The 19,046-nt window shown below is 38.2% G+C and overlaps 1 protein-coding gene across 1 annotated transcript in view; it reads right to left on the bottom strand.

The window, feature by feature from the left end:
• Window positions 1-479: 479 nt before the first annotated feature.
• The window catches only part of Tmc1 (transmembrane channel like 1), a 121,927-nt gene continuing 103,360 nt past the window's right edge, over window positions 480-19,046 (bottom strand). The window contains exons 16-21 of the mRNA XM_070035435.1: window positions 16,008-16,075; window positions 11,118-11,357; window positions 6,884-7,009; window positions 2,438-2,516; window positions 2,288-2,339; window positions 480-559 (exon numbers count right to left, since the gene is read on the bottom strand). Of these exons, the coding sequence (XP_069891536.1) occupies window positions 537-559; window positions 2,288-2,339; window positions 2,438-2,516; window positions 6,884-7,009; window positions 11,118-11,357; window positions 16,008-16,075 (588 nt within the window). The 3' untranslated portion in view covers window positions 480-536. The remainder of the gene's footprint in view (window positions 560-2,287; window positions 2,340-2,437; window positions 2,517-6,883; window positions 7,010-11,117; window positions 11,358-16,007; window positions 16,076-19,046) is intronic.

Here is a 19,046-nt window from a genome sequence, read left to right as displayed (position 1 = left end):
TACTCAATTCAACAACCCGTCAAAAGGTTGTGAGTATATATTTGTGGGGAATCACATTGGGGAGAAAGTTTAAATAAAAGGAAAAGGAATTGGTTCCAAAAGCAAGTTAATACATGATGGCAATGATTACTTAAGTTAGAGGAGAGCAGAAGGTCACATATTTGTTCTCATAATTCAAGAAAACGATGGCAGAACCAATATGTAAGTTGAAAGTTCAATTACCAAATATACTCGGTAACCTACACTTATTGGATCACACTTACTATTAAACTCAGTTTGCTTGGATAAAAGGCTCAGAAACATCCAGGGGAGAAGATGGTTGCTTCTCTGACAAATCCTTAAATGGGAAGAAGATGAGGATCCTAGCTGGAGAAAGATGGGTGATTCCGTGTTGGACCCTGTGTGCTTGATAAGCCCTGAGCATCAGAATGGAGCAGCTGTAACTCTCCAACATTTGTTCTTTAGGTCTTTATACCGTGCATTCATTTAAGCAGGAAGGTAAGGAAGACTTCTGCACCCTCCGGTATCTGTGAAGGTTACTGCCCACCAGCAGCTGCAGCTGTTTAAAAAGAGGGTGGGGGAGGGGGGAGGGATGAGAATTGAAGAAGAGTCAAACAAAATTTTAGCCTTTAATATATCCTGAAATTTATATTATCCCAGAGGTGATCCATTCTGCAACAATAGTTATCATTTTGTACTAAGAAGAATATTTCTATATTTCTTGTTTTACTAAGTCTTCTCAAATTCTAAAGAAACAAGAATGAAGGCTGTACCTATTGGTTACCATAATTATCATATAGATAATGGATCTTCTTTCCAGATTTTTAAGTTAAGATTCCCTCATTGTTCACAGAATATGGTAGACATTCACAGAGTGACAGCACCTCATGGCAAAACATCAGATAAATAGCATCCTACAGCATGATGCTATCATTTTTTAACAATAAAGAGTATGATGAGTCTTGAGCAGAATTTGAGTTTGAGAAGTCAGAATTTTCCACTCACTACTCCAAGCACTAATTTGATAAGGCAATATTCTAAAACAGTATGTGTGAGATGCATGCTTCTAATCCCTTATCCCCGAAGGAGCTAAATACTGCTAATCAGGACATATGGAACTGTGCATATCACAGAGAAATAAGTTCAGAACTGAGCATATTCTAAGCATAAAATTAGAAGTGGACTGAATTCATACATACTACTACTCCCTCTTTGTTATTGTTTGCTTATTATTTTTGTTTTCTTTTTGTTTTTGTTTGGGATTTATTGTTATTTTGTTGTTTTGGTTTGGTGTGTTTGTTTCATCTAGACTCAGCATCTTGTGCACACTGGACTAGCTTGTTCAGCTGGTGCTTGAGTCAGATCTCTATTCCTTCCTCTTGTTCATTTCTCTAAGAAGTTCATCTTTTTAAAATTAAACCCATTTGATTTTTTCAAATTACTTATGTGGGAGAAAAGTTCTACTTATGTAAAAAGGTACAAGGTTAGGAATGGAGGCTAAGTTGTAAAAGACTAATTTGCTTAATTGTCTCTGTCACATAGGGCTCAAGGCACATTATTAGCTTTTGCAAATAGGAATCTACTAATTTGAATATAGCCAATCCCTCCCGATCTCTGCAGGAGACTTGTCCAAGACTCTTTCCCCCACTCAAAGATAGACAAGCTAAGCTGTGCCACTGTAACATTTAGACAATAATGATGGCACAATGACCCAAACATTTTCAAAAGGCAGTTCATTGGATCTTCAGATGCAAACACTGCAGCTGCAGGTCTAACTATATTTAAAAATGACAGAGGTTGAATAAAGAAAGGCTAGCAGGTTAGAAATGCTTTCTACCACCAATTAGGATGAAGCAGAGGAGGACCCTTCGGAGAATGTCCCAAAATTTCTTTCCATGTATAAAAATAGTCCAAATGAGCACTAATCCCATTTGCTATTTGTATAAGTTAGAGGAAGGTTTTTACCATTTTTGGTCAGTTTTTAAGGTCCATTTTTCTTAAGCACTATTAAATTTGCATTATTCAATGTTCCCTTCCCCGTTCTCTTCTTTTCTTCCCCTCTCCTTCTCTCTCTTTCCCATCCTCTCTCTCCTACCATGGAAAGGAAATCAACTCCATGAATGTGATGCTTTGTGATGGGTTCAGACATAGACAGTGAGGAGTGTGGAATGACTGATGAGAAACAATAAGGCCCCTTGCTGTCAAATGCCTGATGTGAAGAATAAAGCAAGAGGAAGCATCACTTGTTAGTAAGAAAATCAGCGCTGACAATGCCATCAGCTCCAACCTGCTCTTGCGGCTGCCATCTTCTTGTTTCTCATCTTGTTCTCCAAAGCTTGCTACATGGTAAGAAAGAACACAACCAAATTAGCTTTCCCAGTCTTTTCAACTGTGTAACAGCAACAAAGACAGTGATTTTAAAACAACCGTATCCTACCAGTTTCATCTTCTTCTTCAGGTCCAGATTTGCTGCCTTTTGGCCCTTGGCAGTTGCATTGAGATAATAGATGGCCAAGCTACATGAAAAACAAAATAAAAATGATGGTGGTGTCTGCAAGGCTCTTCTTAAATTTCCACTTACAGCATAGTCCTTATCATGAGAGTGGACACTAAGGTATTTCCTACTCCAAATCTAATTTTGTAGATTAAAAAAATGAGGTCTAAGGAGGTATAGGAAGCACATGCACAATTGCAGAGGGTAGGATGAAGGTTTAGAGTTGGTCCAAAGACTCCTAAATCCACACTTCTGTCTACTACTCCACCCTGACCCTTATTATCAGCTTTCTCTGGGAAGTTTATTTACATCAGTGTAAATTATAATGAGAAGCAATGTTTTAAATTGATGACAGTGACATCCAAGGAAACAGAAAGTCTACTGAAGCTTGGGAAAATATGTTGAATCAAAATGGGGACGGCTTTCTGCCTGAAATTCCCTCCTTTAGTCTTGACAACTAAAACTGCAATCTTCATAAGCGGAGCCTTGTTTTTTTTTCTATAGACTGCATTGTTTTCATATCTCCTCCCCCTTTCCCTTCCCCAAAGATGTTTTATAAAGGTATATTTTTGGATTTGTCAATGACATTTACATTTTTGGAAAGAGTAAATGCCAGCCCAGCAATTCTGCAAAAAGTAAATATGTTCCTTTTCTCTTGAGGCAACATGAACAAAATGCAGTTAACATTTGAAGAAGGTAACTGACTTTGTTCTTTGTTGCAAGTAACTGTATCTTGAACACATTTCTCCTACTTACTAACATGCTGGATAATATCCTTTATGAGCCATCTGGTGCAAGTAGCAAATTTACTGATATGGTCTGAGTGGGTTTGTGTATCTCTTACATGACTAACTGAAATTGCCTACATGAAAGCATCAGGGGTAATGTCTAGCATGAATAAGTGCTCAATAAATGTGTATATATGTGTGTGTGAAAGAGATAGAATAGAGAGGGAGGGAGGGAGAGAGGGAAGGAGGGAGGGAGAGAAAGCGAGAGACAGAAAGAAAGAGAGAGATTTATAAAGAAAAGTCCCTGGATATTTAGAGTGATGGTCTCTTTTATTTCTGAATTTTCTATCTATCCTTAACCTTTTTTCTGTTTTATAATGCATCTTAAATGAATATTCCTCAAAAATCACTTTCCTTCTCCAAAGAACAACACTGACTACAGAAACCTGACCTGAATTCCACTCAGATACCTGAAAAATGTCCAAGCAGGATTAATATAGTCCACTGGTAAAACTCAACCTGTTAGCCTATAATCCTAGCTGCTCAGGAAGCTGAGATCTGAGGATCACGGTTCAAAGCCAACCCAGGCAGGAAAGTCTGTGAGACTCTTATCTCTAATAAAACCACTCAGAAAACCAGAAGTGGTGCTGTAGCTCAAGCAGTAGAGCTCATGCCTTGAGCTGAAGAGCTGAGAACAACACTCCACCTGTTTGTAACATTTTCTAATTAAAGGTCATAGAAATCCTAGCCAACTCTAGGGGGCCCAGGAGACCTCCAGATTTGAATAAAATCAAATCAGTAATAAACTGAATTTTTGCTTTTAAATTAGAAGCTCAAGGCTAAAGTCAACCTTTGTAGACAGCGATTAAAGTAGGGATGCTGTCCACTTTCCTCTGACTGTCTCTATCAAGGATTGGCAAACTATGGCCTTGATGCCAAATCTAGATCTCGACTATTACCTTTTTGTGTTCTCTTTCCTTTTTTCTTTTTCCACCTCCCTCCCTCCGCCCCCCTCTCTCTTCACTCTGGGCCTGGGCACTATCCCTCAGCTCTTCAGCTCAAGGCTAGCACTCTACCACTTGAGCCACAGCACCCACAGCTTTTCTGCTTATGTGGTGCTGAGGAATCGAACCCAGGGTCTCATGCATACAAGGCAAGCACTCTACCACTGAGCCACCTTCCCAGTCCCTCTTTCTCCCTCTTGTTTGTTACAGTGCTAAGGGTTGAGTCACCCAGGGGCTTACCCAGACTGTTTTTATTTCCCATGTCCTAAGAATATTTTTACTTATTTAAATGTTTACCTAAGTTTTCATATATAATATCCTCATTTTCACCTGTTGGTCTAAAATACATACTATTTTGACCCTTTAAGAAATGCATGCCGTGGGTCTAAAGTATACCTAGTAACTGCTCTAAACACTGACGGGAGGTACAAATGAGTAGAAGAATAAGAAACAAGAGTGAAAAGAGCCATGTCTCATTTCTACCTATTAGCTGCTTTACTTGGGGCAATTTTTCCATGGACTATTTATAATCTGATTAATAAAGCCAACCTCTTCAGGTTTTTGTGGAAATTCACACTAGCCATAGAGATTGACCTTTGAACAATGTTGCTCCTTGGCTTAAGAAAAAAAATTGCTTTCAGCAAATTAATCATATTATAACAAATTTGATTTTTGTATTGCATGTTTAAACTCAATTTCATTTATACTACGGAAAGGCTTGGATGGCCAAATGTCACAGGACAGCTATTAATATGCTCTTATAAGCTATTGTGTGGTGAAATGGGGAGCAAGATTTTCCCTTCAAGGAACATCTGGTAAGCATGCCATATTCAGCACATCATTCTGCAACACATCTGCACCAGAGACTTGCTACTAGATTCTTAATAATATCTCATCATCAAGGTTTGGCAATAAACAATAGTAATCCATTTTACTGTTCAATTATTCTTATGGTTATTAGCTCTTGCATAGAAGGTGTTGTAGTATAAGAGTGAGCCTTGGATTCATACAGAAAGGATTTTCTTTTCCCTTTCCTTTCCTTTCCTTTCCTTTCTTTTCTCCTTTCCTTTCCTTTCCTTTTTCTTTTTCTTTCCTTTTTCTTTTGCTTTTCCTTTCCTTCCCTTTCCTTTCCTTTCCCTTTCCTTCTCTTTTTGTCAATTGTGAGGCTTGAACTAAGGGTTTGGATGCTATCCTTGAGGATCTTTTTGTTCAAGGCTAGCACTCTACCAATTTGAGCCACAGCACCACTTCCATCTTTCTGGTTGTTAATTGGAGATGAGTCTCAGGGACTTTCTAGCCTGGGCTGGCTTTGAACCATGATCCTCAGATCGCAGCCTCTTGAGTAGCTAAGATTACCAGCACCTGGCAAAAGGGTCTGTTTTGATTCCCACGTTACTATAGCATTATCTTCATTGCTTAAGAAAAACAACTTCATTCTTGTATGTCAGTTGCTTGATGTATAAAACTGAAGGAAATGGCTCCTCTCCTCATGATCTTCAGAGGATGTTGAATCCTCGTTCCTGTACTTCACACCACTGAAAGTTTCCTTTCTCGCCTACCATTGTGTTGCTTTTCTGTAAACGAGCCCAGCTTTGTACATCAACTTTGTTCCTGAGATATCCTGTCCTGGAAGAGGCTTACTAATTGCCTGCCTTCACGGGAAGCAATGGCAACGTCAGAATTCTCATTTGAGATGGGATAGGGGATGGGAGGGGGGATTGAAAGAAATGGGCTTTTATGTAAGTTTAGCTATTGTGATCAAGAGTTAGAATGAATGAAAGCTGTATGGGAACCAAAGCCTGCGATGTTCCTCTTTGGAAATCACTTCTCACTTTGAATCCCCACACCCTCTAGCGCTCTGATTTCATTATCATGGTCACATAGCTATTGACAGGTCTCTAAGAACAACAGTGGAACTATTTTCAAGAACCTTTAGGCCTTTCGGCCTAAAATATAACCCTTAGGGCCCCTGAGGGGAACATTAACTTAGAGACTCATTATTTCTGTATATTCACAGCCATCTGCTTTATGGACAAGAGGTGGGAGACATGCTGTCAGAGGAAAGCTCAATGTGCCGATTAGATTTAGCTTTTAGCATTTATGTTTCCCTTGCTTTAGTTGTTTACAGAAAATTATTTTGGTTACTTGGGAACAAATCTTATAATCCTGGGAAAGCAAAGACAGATGCAGATGGCTGGGAATTACATCCAATAGCATCAGCACACAGCTCAGGAATTTCAGCTCCCACCATCATGTAATCAGTGCTGAATTTGGTGATCTTACAGTACACCCCTTGCAGGAAGGAAGACACAGGCAGGCAGGCAGACAGACAGACAGACAACAGTCAGTAATATAGGCAGACAGACAGAGACAGAGAGACAGAGAGACAGAGACAGACAGAGAGACCCAAAGAGACATAGAGACAGAGACAGACAGAGTTAGAAAGGGACAGAGAGTCAGAGACAGTGAAAGAGAGAGAGAGAGATAGTGAGGGGGAAAGAAAGCTAGAAAGACACAGTAGGAGGGAGAGAGAGAGAGAGAGAGAGAGAGAGAGAGAGAGAGAGAGAGAGAGAGAGAGAGAGAGAGAGAGAGAGAGAGAAGGTTGAAAGGTAAAAGGAGCCCAGAAGAGTCTTTCTATGAGAAGAGGAGATACATACACCATCACCAGAATGATAGCGATGACTAGTCCAGGGTTGGAAAGCTGTCTCAAAATTTTTGCCATCCAGCTTGGGAAGTCATTCTCTAGAGTCTCACCAATGACTTCAAACATTCTGTTTTTGCCACTGTGAGGGGAAAAAAACAAGAATGACAAAGAGAGGATGTGTGTGTGTGTGTGTGTGTGTGTGTGTGTGTGTGTGTGTGTGTGTGTGTGTGTGTGTGTGTGTCTATTTAAAACAAATGGGAAAGTCCTGGCTACAGCAAACAAATTGGAAATATTTCTCAAAACCTGCCTCAGAACCCTTGGGTTGAGAATCTGATAGAAGCTACATCTGCTGATATTTCAGCTTAATCCCTTCAACATACGAATAAGAGTTGAGAAGTCTTTTCCCATCATGCAACATGGTCCAAGTTGCTAAGAAATGAACCGCAGATTAGATATTTCCATATTTCATTGCTAAGGGTTTTAATTGAAATATATTTCACGCAGAGCTTGTAAGGCTGCCCCTCAGCTAGCTATACTTGTTTGAAGTGAACACACAGTACTCAATTTTTAATTGGTTTTGGAAATGAGCACAAGAAATAGCCTGGTGGAAGAAAAGCCACAAATAAAATCAACTATCTGTTTCCATGCAATAGTTTCCATCCTGTTTTCCACCAGACCTCCCTCACCAAGGATGCTAGCAGTTTTCTGAATAATTTGCCCTTGACCTTCAGTGCTCCTTCTGCTACAGGGCCCCAAATGAAAACCAACAAAGACCTGTTAAGTTTATCGGAGAATAATTCCTTTAAGCTATCAAAGTCAAAGCAGGATGTTTTAACTTAATATAAAGTCATGTTATAACAGAATAATCATTAGAAGTGACTTTTCTGTGTACGTGCATTAACCCTACTATAAAAAGTTGTGATTTTTCAGTAGTGATTTGTTTTTTGTATTTCAAACAATCCTGTGTACTTAGAGTAAAAGTTTAACACTTAATATGGTACTTAGTTCTCCTTTGTTTTTTAATGTCTAAACATTTTCAGTTGCTAAATGGACATGACCCATAAGCCCCAGAGAATTTTTTTCTTTTCAGTTGCTAAATGGACATGACCCATAAGCCCCAGAGAATTTTTTTCTTTTCTACTGATCAAATTAGTATTTTCTCTCATCAGACAAGAGTGAGTCTAAGTAGTCACAGGTCTTTGGGCTTGCATTTAGCTTCATTTTTTTTTGTTTTCTTCATAAATTACAAATCTGGAGAGAAACAAACAAGTATTGTAGTAACACCATATGACTTTCATTGTCCCTAGTGCATGATCTCAGTTATTTATAAAAGATCTATGTAAAAGGAAAATAGGCGTATAAATACCAAAATACAGAGCTGTTATTTCATGTTTATGATATTATGGATAATACGAGTTTAATATTACAACATTTCTACAATTTCCATATTGCCTGGGATATATAATTTTTGCAACACGGTGAAAACACATAAGGATTGAAATGCCACAATATGTGTCAAAACCTAGGAAATTTCCATGCATTGGTAATTAGCAACTATGAACCTTGCTACTCAAAGGCTGAGATCTGAGGATTACAGTTCAAAGGCAGCCCAGGCAGGAAAATCCATGAGAATGATATTTCCAATTAACCACTAAAAACCTGGAAGTGGAGCTTTGGCTCAGCTGGTAGAGTGCCACCTTGGTAGGCCCAGGCCTTGAGTTTAAGCCCTAATATCAGTGTGTGTACATGCGCACGTGCGCGCGCGCACACACACACACACACACACACACACACACATCCTAGGGAACCAGAAATTGTTCAGAATTATTGACAAAAAGTGAAGGGGAAGTGGCACTGTGGCTCAAGGAGTAGAGCTCTAGCCTTAAGCTGAAGAGCTGAGGGACAGAGCCCAGGCCCACAGTTCAGGCCCTATAACTGACAAAAAAAAAAAAAGTGAAAAGGGTATCAAGTGTTGGGAACTATGACAGAACAATTAAAATCATCTTAACCTGGAGATCAAAGAAATAATTTTTAAGTTGTCCAACTATTTGAGGTAAACCCATTTAATAGTCATTGGAATAATATTCTCAAAAATTTGTTGTGTGCATAAAGGGTCAATACGCATGGCATTTGGAAATATCTGCAACTTAATCTACCTCAAATTCATCTTTACCAACCTTCTCCCCAACCCATAAGAGATCAGGCAACCTTTAGCAGACACTTGAGACTAATCAGTCCGTGTAGAGTTTGTAGAGACAAAAAGCAAAAATAACATGCTTCTCATTTCTAGAGCAGAACAGACTTTTCAAACTCTTGTGCAGACAAAGAAACATTGCCTTTTTTTCAAGAATGTGAAAGAAAATGACTAAGTAGACTAGACATGCTCCTTCCCAGAGATTCCCCCCCCCAAAATTAAATTTCCTTAATCTCAAAATAGAGAGCCATGTACTGAGATTACCTAAATTTGGTGAAAGTCAGATAGTATGCTCACAGTTTGCGACATGGAGCCCTTGAAAACCTGTAAGAATTAATTAGTACATACCACAGAATTGAGAAATAGAAGGGAGAGTGTAGGTTGAAGGGGGATGAAGATGTTGAATTCATGACCCAGATCAAGGCACATTATATACATAACCAACAAGAAACACCCTAAAACTAAGAAAAGTGAGGGCAGGCGTGGGTTTGGCAAAGGTGGGTAAGAATGTGGAAAGAGGTGATATTGCTCAAGATGTACTAGATTTGTAAACTGCTTTGGTGAATGCCAACTTCTTTGTACAACTACTTAAAGATAATAAAAATATTCAAAAATAAATTGTCTAGGTTAGAAAAACAGAAAAGCAACTAAACTTGTGCAGTCCTTGTGCCTGTCTAACCCAGTCGGATGGAAAATCTAAATGCACTTGTATAACCACTCACCTCTGTATTTTCATGATGAGCTATCCTTCAACACCTAAGGCTTTTTGCCAGGCTTTTCTGAAAATGATTGCCTATCAATTAAAAACCTGAACATATTTTAAAATTGTGACTTTGAATAATAACACATCTCTTGAACTTTGTACGTAGATTTATCAAAATGTCTCCTTCAAGACTGTAATTTCACCTTTAGTCTCCAGATGTCACTCTCTGCATGATTGATTTCAGTCCATTTGAAAACACACACACACACACACACACACACACACACACACACACACACACACACACACACACACACACACACACACACACACACACACACACACACACACACACACACACACACACACACACACACACACACACACACACACACACGATTTCCTGATCCTGACAGAAATCCAGCTATCTTCTGGCTACACATTTTCTTTCTTTTACCAGGAAAGTAGTAACTTACGCTATCATTAGAGCACAAAATGCCTTTAATGTCAAGTATGTGGCCAATGAACCTTTGACTTTAATTCGACCACTGGGGCCTGACAGGAGGAGGGGTAAACACAATGTGGCCCCAGCATCATGTTCATTATTCACATGGACTTCACGGTCTCTTTCCCTTCAATCTGTATGAATGCTGGCTGGTAATTCCATATGCATTCTCAGGCAGACTTGTGGTCGATCCACTTTTAAGTTTCTCTGGGAAAAGTAGTCCTACTCTGCAGACCCCAGGGACTCTGCTTTCTGAAAGGTAAAGTTTAACGTGGATCAAAGAGCCTTCTTGACCCTTCATTGCTGACTTCATTCATATAGGGGAGAAAAACTGAGGAGCATAGTAAGTACTTACTAACATAAAACATTTGGGATCACAAAGAGTATGATCCTCTTTATACTTAGTAGTAGTTGATAATGTTTCTCCTTCCTTTGTTTGAACAATCTCTGTTTTAAAGGTGACGTCTGACCCCTGCTGAGATACATTAAAGAAAAGAATAGCTGGCTATCGGTGGATATGATGATAAGCATCAGAAGCATCACTATCCCTTACTATGGAAACAACTCAGACTCACCAACTGTGTTTCACTCAGGCAGTGCCTAGAACAGCATAAACCACTCCCCCTTTTATTATACATGAGAAAATGGATGGAAACTCCCGAAGACTTCCTTTGCCTCTCTTTGCATAATCTTGACTACTCAGTCTCATTTCTACCAATCAAAAATGTCATTGTTTAAAAAGAAAAAAAGAAACTAGTCTGCTGTGTGGGATAGGTGGCCATCCCCGCTTCCTCCTCCAAATGAGCACGATGGCTCAGAGAACAAAGAAATTAAAGACACGAGACCTGAAAGGACCACAATCAAAAGATGGCGGGAGAGACACGATCATGTACAGGACAGGCATGGTGGACAGGAAGAGGATGAGCAGCAACATGCCCAGGTAGAAATTATTTGATCTGGACGCTTTGAAGACCCTGGCTTCAGGAACGTTGCAACACATCACTGCCCAACACTGGAAGTACATGGACGTGTGGAGCCGGAGAATATTGATGCCAGGGAGGCTAGGAGCGAAGAAGGAGCCCATCCTAGAAAGAAAACAGAGATTTGCTTAGCGTTCAATCTTACCGCATACCAAAGACAGAAAGCATCTGTTTATTTCATGCTGCCTTGTTACAAAGGGAGAAGCTGTATTTCCGAATTGAACCACACAAACTTACTGATAAGTAAATCTAACCAGTCAATTTCCATCTTCTACACACATTTCCCACTTTATGATAGGTAATGTAAGCACCATTCTTTAATAGAAATTATGCTCTGAACTGATTCCACGTATCATTAGCAAACATAAGAATATAAAAGTAAACAGTATGTTACAATTGTTTTCATTTCTTCATGCCTTTCCTAAAATGAACCTAATTTCCCCTAATACTCAGGTCATTAACATATCTAAAAAATGACCCTGAACGTCATTCATTTTATTCAAATAAACTGCACATTTAGATCAATCGTTTTTGTCATGGGTAAATAATTTTGGCTTGTTGAATAAGAAAACATTTAAATGCATTTTTGTTTTTCTGATGCCAGTCTTTTTCTCATTAAACCAACTATAGCATTTTAGAGTTGATGGAAAGATACATTTGTATGGATATATGTATTATAAATAAATGATATTTTCTTGATAATTCATAGTTAGCTTTGTGTGTTTTCAAGATCAGATTCTATGCATCCATTTGCATGTAGATTATCTTCCTACTTTCTTATTTGACTTGTCCTGGAAATCCACTGCTTTGTGCACCTAATTTTTTAAAGATAATTTGTGTGTATGTGGGGGGGTGTAGTGCACACGTGCAATTGTGTATATGTGCATACCTGTGCTGGGGCTTGAACTCAGGGTGCTTTATTTTTGTTTGTTTGCTTTTCTTTTCAAAGCTAGTGCTCTAACACTTGAGCCAAAGCCTCACTGCTGGCTCTTTAGTAGTTAATTGGAGATATGATCCTCAAGTACATTCCTGCCTAGACTGGACTCAAACCATGATCCTCAGACCTCTGCCTCCTGAGTAGCTAGCAATTAATTGCTGAGTATCTCAGCAATTAAAATAATAATAAAACCTTGCCACAATTTGGATTATTTTGTCAGTAAGAGTCTAGAGAACAGTTCTTTAATGATATTTAATATACTGAATTGACCAAAAATGTTATTAAAAGTTATTTTTAACAGAAAGGTAGAGTTTCAAACAACTACTGACAACCCCATTTACTTTTGCTATGAAACACTAAGACAGGACTTGGAACTCAAACAAAGGATAAAGTGGTGATAGTACCAGCTGGCGGGTCAGAATTGCAAAGTCCTAATTTCTGTCCCAAATTCTAATTCCTGAGAGATAATACACGAAGATGACCAAGCTCACATGGACTTTGCGGCTTGCTTGGGCCAATAAAGGAACAGGAGCTAGCTCTTACTCTTTGATGGAAACTTTGTAAGCCATGAGTGGATTCTGTTTTTTTCTCCCTCTTCTATTGTGACCAACAAGGTTGTAAACAAATCCCAGTTCATACGTTTATGTCTTTAAAGCAAAGGTGAGCTGTCTTCCAACCTGCACTGGACATGTTCTTTCCATAAGACACTAAGAGCTGAAGGCTGAGTTTCATTTCTGTGCAACCTGATTGAATCTGAGACAAAATTTTGCATGTCATTCCAAATCTAGATATTCCTAAAGTCGCCTTATTCCTGAACACAAATGGGCATTGTCTATAAGCAAATATTTGTACACATATTATGTGCATATATTGGTAATGAATTTTAAATTAAATATCACATTGACATTATAATCAAATGACTAAAGAGCAATAACCTAGAAAAATAGGTCCTGGTATATTAATGTCTAAATCTTGAAGATTGGTTTATCATTCACAGTTCATTAGCCAGGTGAACTCACGAAATCCCTCCCCCAGATTTGATACTATCACCTGAGTTAAAAAATTATTGTGATAATTTAGCCCTATGAAATTCTTCCTTAACTTTATGCAATGACTTTCCATGAAAATCAAAACAAAAAAACCCCACAACTCTTCCTTTATTTAGCCTTCCTATTACTCCAAGACCATGTGGATGTAGGTAAATAATTCACATCGGATCAAGTAAGAAAATGAATAGAGAAATCTCCTAACCCAGAATATTCAGTGGAACATGGTTGGAGCAATGTTCAGAACTCTTCTCCTCAATCCCATCACCCTGTTCTCTGCCACCTTTCTGACATTCTGTTGTAATCAAGATAGCATGTGTTTTCTTCATTTAAAAACATTAGCCAGGTATTGGTGGTTCACACCTGTAATCTTACCTTCTCAGGATGCTAAGATACAAGGATCAAAGTTCAAAGCCATCTGTTGCATAACACTCCATGAAACTTTTATCCCAATTAAGACCAGAAGTAGAGGTATGGTTTGAATTGTACAGCACCAGCCTTAAGTAAAAATGCCAAGCAAGTCCATGAGGCCCTGAGTTCAAGACCCATGCGCACACATTATATATATATATATATATATATATATATATATATATATATATATATAATAGTATATGTGTTTTTGTGTATGTGCATTTGTGTATACATGTATATAGTTATTTTAAAAAGAAGTGTGTAAGTGCAGGTTTATTAATTATTTAGACAAATTATAATGTGTTTTGTCAATAAGTTTTGGCTTTAATAACATCTACAAAAATAACTTCCATGTTTCAGCAGTTCTTAAACTAGAATATGAATGTCTCTAGTCACAATCTAATGGAATTAGATGGTAAAGCCCCATAATTTTTATTGTTTCTCTCTGAAATGGCTAACTCGGGGATCAGATCCTTACAGCCCATGAAATACTGGTATCATCAGCATCTCTGGAGACCTATTTGCAGAATGAGCCTACTAATCTTATCTTATACCTCCCTCATACAAATCTTACTTCTGCATAACATCCCCACTCCCACACCAACCCCCTGGCTGCTAGAAGAGTATTTATGAAAAGCATTTGACCTCATGGTGATTAATGGTTATCTCCTTCTGGAACTCTGGAAAGCATGCAAGTATCTCTGTATATTCATATAACACAATCACTCCCTAACGCCCTACTCAAACTAATCAGAAACAAGCTTGGCCAATGAAAGAAGAATGAATATATAGAAAGCATAAAGGAAGTAGATTGCAGACACTTTGTGGTGCATCTGGGAGGGATGTTTAGATGTTTCAGAATTTCAGTGTGAACAATAGCGGATTAAATAGTTGCAAAATGGCACATGACACCCATCAGGACAGCAGTTATATCAGTTTTTTTGGACAATAAAAATGATTTCTAAGACAATCGGTTGTCTTAACTCTGAAAGAACACAATAGACAAACAGCATATGTTTGTGCTAGTGGCACCCACTAGGACTGAGAACTTAATGACATTTGTGTGAAAGGCCCAGATATAAGGCAGAGGTTTCCTCGTTACTCCAAGAGAGATGTGAGCCATTTTCTGCTATGACACCAGATTTCCCTCCAGGCAGTGAAAGACCAGAATCCAGGGCATCAGTCACCTCTCCTTGAGCCAACTTGACTTTCCTCCCTTCTTGGAGAATGAAGCACATAATCCAGCCCTTTGTGTCTCTTTAGACGTTTGATCCATATTTGCAAGGATGGGGACAGACATTGCATTTTTAAACACATCGGACAGAGAAAATTGTCTGTTTATAGTGTTTTCTCCATTTTGATTCATCTAATAAGATACAGGAATTTGAGAACTCCCACTGGTACGATGCTGTACCTGTGAGGGTGGTCTCAATGTGAGTGAAATAAGATGGTTTTAATATTTCCAAAGGGCTCAGTCTCTGTCAGAATACAAAGGTTCAAAAATACTCAGTCTGGTCATGGTTAAGGGATTTCAGAGATGTAAGAAGCTTGTTGAATACCTGAGGCTAACCTGGAACTGTGGTAGGACAAGGTGAAAGTGGTGTGATTGGTAGCACAATACTGTATTGGACACATGTCTCAACTGACTGCTTGTGGGTTAGGATGCTTTTAGTTCGGAGTGACAGATTTCTAAGACACATGTCCCCGGATGAATTGCATGCTGTGATTCTGTTTTTAAATGCAAAAACGGTTTCTACTATATTAACTTATCATAACTTGTCATGGTTTACAGTGGAGATGCTTCCATTTCCTTTATATCAAAAGAAACAATTCTAATATAAAAAGGACACTGTAAAGCAAGTTACAAACTACAGATCCTACTTTAAATTTGAACATCTAAAAACAGGTTTTGTCTCTATAGACTACTGAAGATCATTTTTAAATAGCTATAAAATGTATTTTAAATATGTTTGGTAGTGATAAAAATAAAATCTGTTGCTCAAAAAGACTTTATATTGATGTATTTTGTATTTCACAGGTGATCATTGCTGTTTCCATGTTAGATCTTGGTGTCACAGAATATAAAAAGACATTTATACAAATAAACTTACCAAGGAACACACACATACCCATGATTTGATGAGGAAGGTTTTGAAAAACAGGAAGATGAATTTGAAGACAATGACTTAGAATATGCAAAAAAAAAACAAACCCTATTTAGACCCATGTACCTTGCAAAAAAATAAAATTAGAATCCACAGACTGTTCCCCTGTGACCCCCACCCTACAGGACTTTCTGCAAAAATGACCTTGAAGACTTTTTTTTTATAAGGATAAACTGCTCAACAACTGGCCTACCATATCATGCCTTGATTGAAGATCAAAGCGAGGACGTTGCCACTGATATCAAATTCTGTGTATGAAGGCTAGAGAGAACACAGGTATTCATGAATGAGCATCTCAAATTTAAAAAGTCAGGAGTGTTTCTGAATAGGTCTGTCTTTCAGTAACAGCAGAATAAGCAGTAGTATACATAACGAATAAGAAAGTCAAGTTAACATTGTAACACTCACGTAAAAATGCTGCCATGCAATTCTGTGTAAATATGTCTAGTCACTCTTAACCTCTAATGGTGAAAGTGAAAACTGTATCCAAATTTTGGAGAAAACAGTTTGATGATGCATAACAAAGAATATCATTTACTTTCATCCTGTAACACTACTTCTAGGAATTTATCTTAACAGAGTAACTTGTGACGGTGATAAATTTTAACAAGAAATGAAACCATCTGATTTTCTAACAATGGCTAAATTAGCCCAACATATGACAGTATTGAAACTGATTGCAATCATTTTAAAATATTTTCATGGGTAAAAACTCTGTTCTAATGATAAAATACCTGTAATGCTATAAACACATTTTCATCAAATCTACAGAAAATAATAAATGACTGAAAGCTAATCAGCAGGTGAGATTGATAGTCTGTGTTTTTAAATTTTTTCTTTTCTACACTTTTTTTTTTCTATTTAACAATGCTTTCAACAGCAAGCAAAAAATAAAAAAAAAAGTGAAGGACTTCCTGAAAGTTGGTGACACCACCACAGGTAAACTCCCCACAGTGTTGCTCCCTCTAGCAGCCAAGAAGAAGACTTTGAGAACGCCAGACCCCCCAACAGGTCTCAGCTGGCCAGCTGTCAACACCAGCTCCAGAGCCTGTGCGTCACCCATGGGAGATCCCTCCCTTGGGGAACCAGCTCTCGGTGGTGACCCAAAGTTCCCTGACCAGATGCCCTCCCTGAAAGAGAGGGGTCATATCTGAAGAGGGCAAAGACCCAAACTCTTTACCTGCACCTTCTCTGGCTACCCAAGAAAAGATTCCAGGACATAGCTCCCCTTCCTGTGCCAGCAAACTACAAATCCCCACTCCCCCCAAATCTCCCTCCAACTCCCATTCCCACTAAGTTAGGCTGGGAGGAGAGGCACAATGTCTCCAAGCCTGCAAAGCAGAACATTTTCTGCTCCTTGAAATAATCTGATTTGACCATCCATGTGTTCCCCTTGAGTTATAAGTTAGGATCTGACAATGGAAATCTAGGTAACAGGTTCACTACAGTATCAAAAGGATATCTGAATCCAACCAAGCCACAAGGAAAACTAACCATGGGAAGGCAATCATGACTCCACCAAGAGACTGAATAGAGAACATTGATGAGACACAAGCTCTCCCATACTGGAAATCTCTTTATTTTTTTCCTTCTTACATCTTCATTGTTATTCTGTTTAGTTCTCGATATACAGTACAGTGGTTGCTAGGTTTTTTTTCCCCCCTATTTACGTGCATAATTAATTCTGGTTGTATTTTTGATTACTCGGTTTTCTATTTTTCTATCAAGTACTTTTTTAATTTTAGCATCACTTTTTCTCATATTTTTATTTTAATTTTTGTTCATTTATTTATTTTATTTTTCTCTTTTCCTCTGAATTTAGGTCTTAATTCCCTTCATTCTGTTCCTTTCCCTCTAGATACTCATCTACTTTTATCAGCATCTCCCTCTATTTTTCATTATATCCTTTAGTATTTCTTTTCATTTTACTTTTACGCATTTCCCTTTATTTGTGGTCCTTCTCCATTTTCTTTAGTCCATTGATCTTTAATTGTGTGCATCTGACTTAGAGTATATTTGGTTCCACTTATTTAGGGAATACCCATCTATGATATCAAACCTCTAATGTATATACAATTAGAAAGTGTTGGGCTGATTCTTATCTTAAAATCATGTTCTCTTGTCATACTGCGTTGGCTTTTGTTTCCAAATGGGCAGAACAACCCATAGACACAGAAGAAATAGGGCAAGTCAATGAAACTCAACTCCCACTGAAAAACAGTCGTTGAAAGACCCAGAGGATAGCTCTCAAAATACTTTAAAAAGCACTGCTGGTAAATATACTGAATATGGCTGCCCATGGCTATGAATGAAAGTGATGAGATTAATAGAGGAATTCATGGAATCCACAATAGAGGGCTGAATGAATTCCAATAGAAGGAAAGGGAGGCCAATGAAAATATGGCCACTCAGCTAAAGGGTTGGAGAGAGAACACTGACAACCAAATAAAGGAAGTCCATACAAGATCTAAAACAAAGCTTCAATAAAGAAATAGAAGCCAAAAAAATAACCAATTAGAAGAAAAATAAGAAACAAAGTAGAAAGTCTTGACAGCTGATTACATGAAACAGAAGATAGAATCTCTGGAATTGAAGATAGTATAGACTTATAGAGAAAGAAGAGGCATTTATTCAAAACAAAGCCAGCAAACAACATATACCCTTACAGGAGCTACAAGACACACCAGCAGGAGACCTAATTTAAGGCTAATTGATATTGAGGAGGGTCAGAGAATGAAACTGAAAGAATAGAAAATATATTTAATAGAATCCAAGCAGGGAACTCCCCAAACATCCAAAAGGATATGCCCATACAGATAAAGAATCCTTTAGAACTCCAAACAGACCAGACCAGAAAAGGGCATCCTGCCGTCACATTGTAATCCAGACAAGATCAATAGAGACCAAGGAAAGGATCCATAAGCTGTCAGAGAGAAGAAATCAATCACCTATAAAGGAAAACCAAACCAAATAACTATACATTTCTCAGCAGAGACCATGAAAGCATGGAGAGCCTAGAATGTGGTATGCCAGGTCTTAAATATAAACAACTACCATCAGAGAATAGTGTACCCAGCTAAGCTATCACTCATAACCAAGGGACAAATAAAAACCTTCCAAAGCAAGGAAAAATTGAAAGAATATATCTCCACCAAACCAGCATTACAAAAAATACCAAAAAGACATTCTGCACATAGAAAACCAACAAGAACATGATATTAGCAGAGAAACA

The sequence above is a fragment of the Dipodomys merriami genome, unplaced genomic scaffold (assembly GCF_024711535.1).
Source record: "Dipodomys merriami isolate MVZ:Mamm:240054 unplaced genomic scaffold, mDipMer1.0.p SCAF_26, whole genome shotgun sequence".
NCBI classification, from domain to species: domain Eukaryota; kingdom Metazoa; phylum Chordata; class Mammalia; order Rodentia; family Heteromyidae; genus Dipodomys; species Dipodomys merriami.
This window is presented reverse-complemented; position numbering and strand designations above follow the sequence as displayed.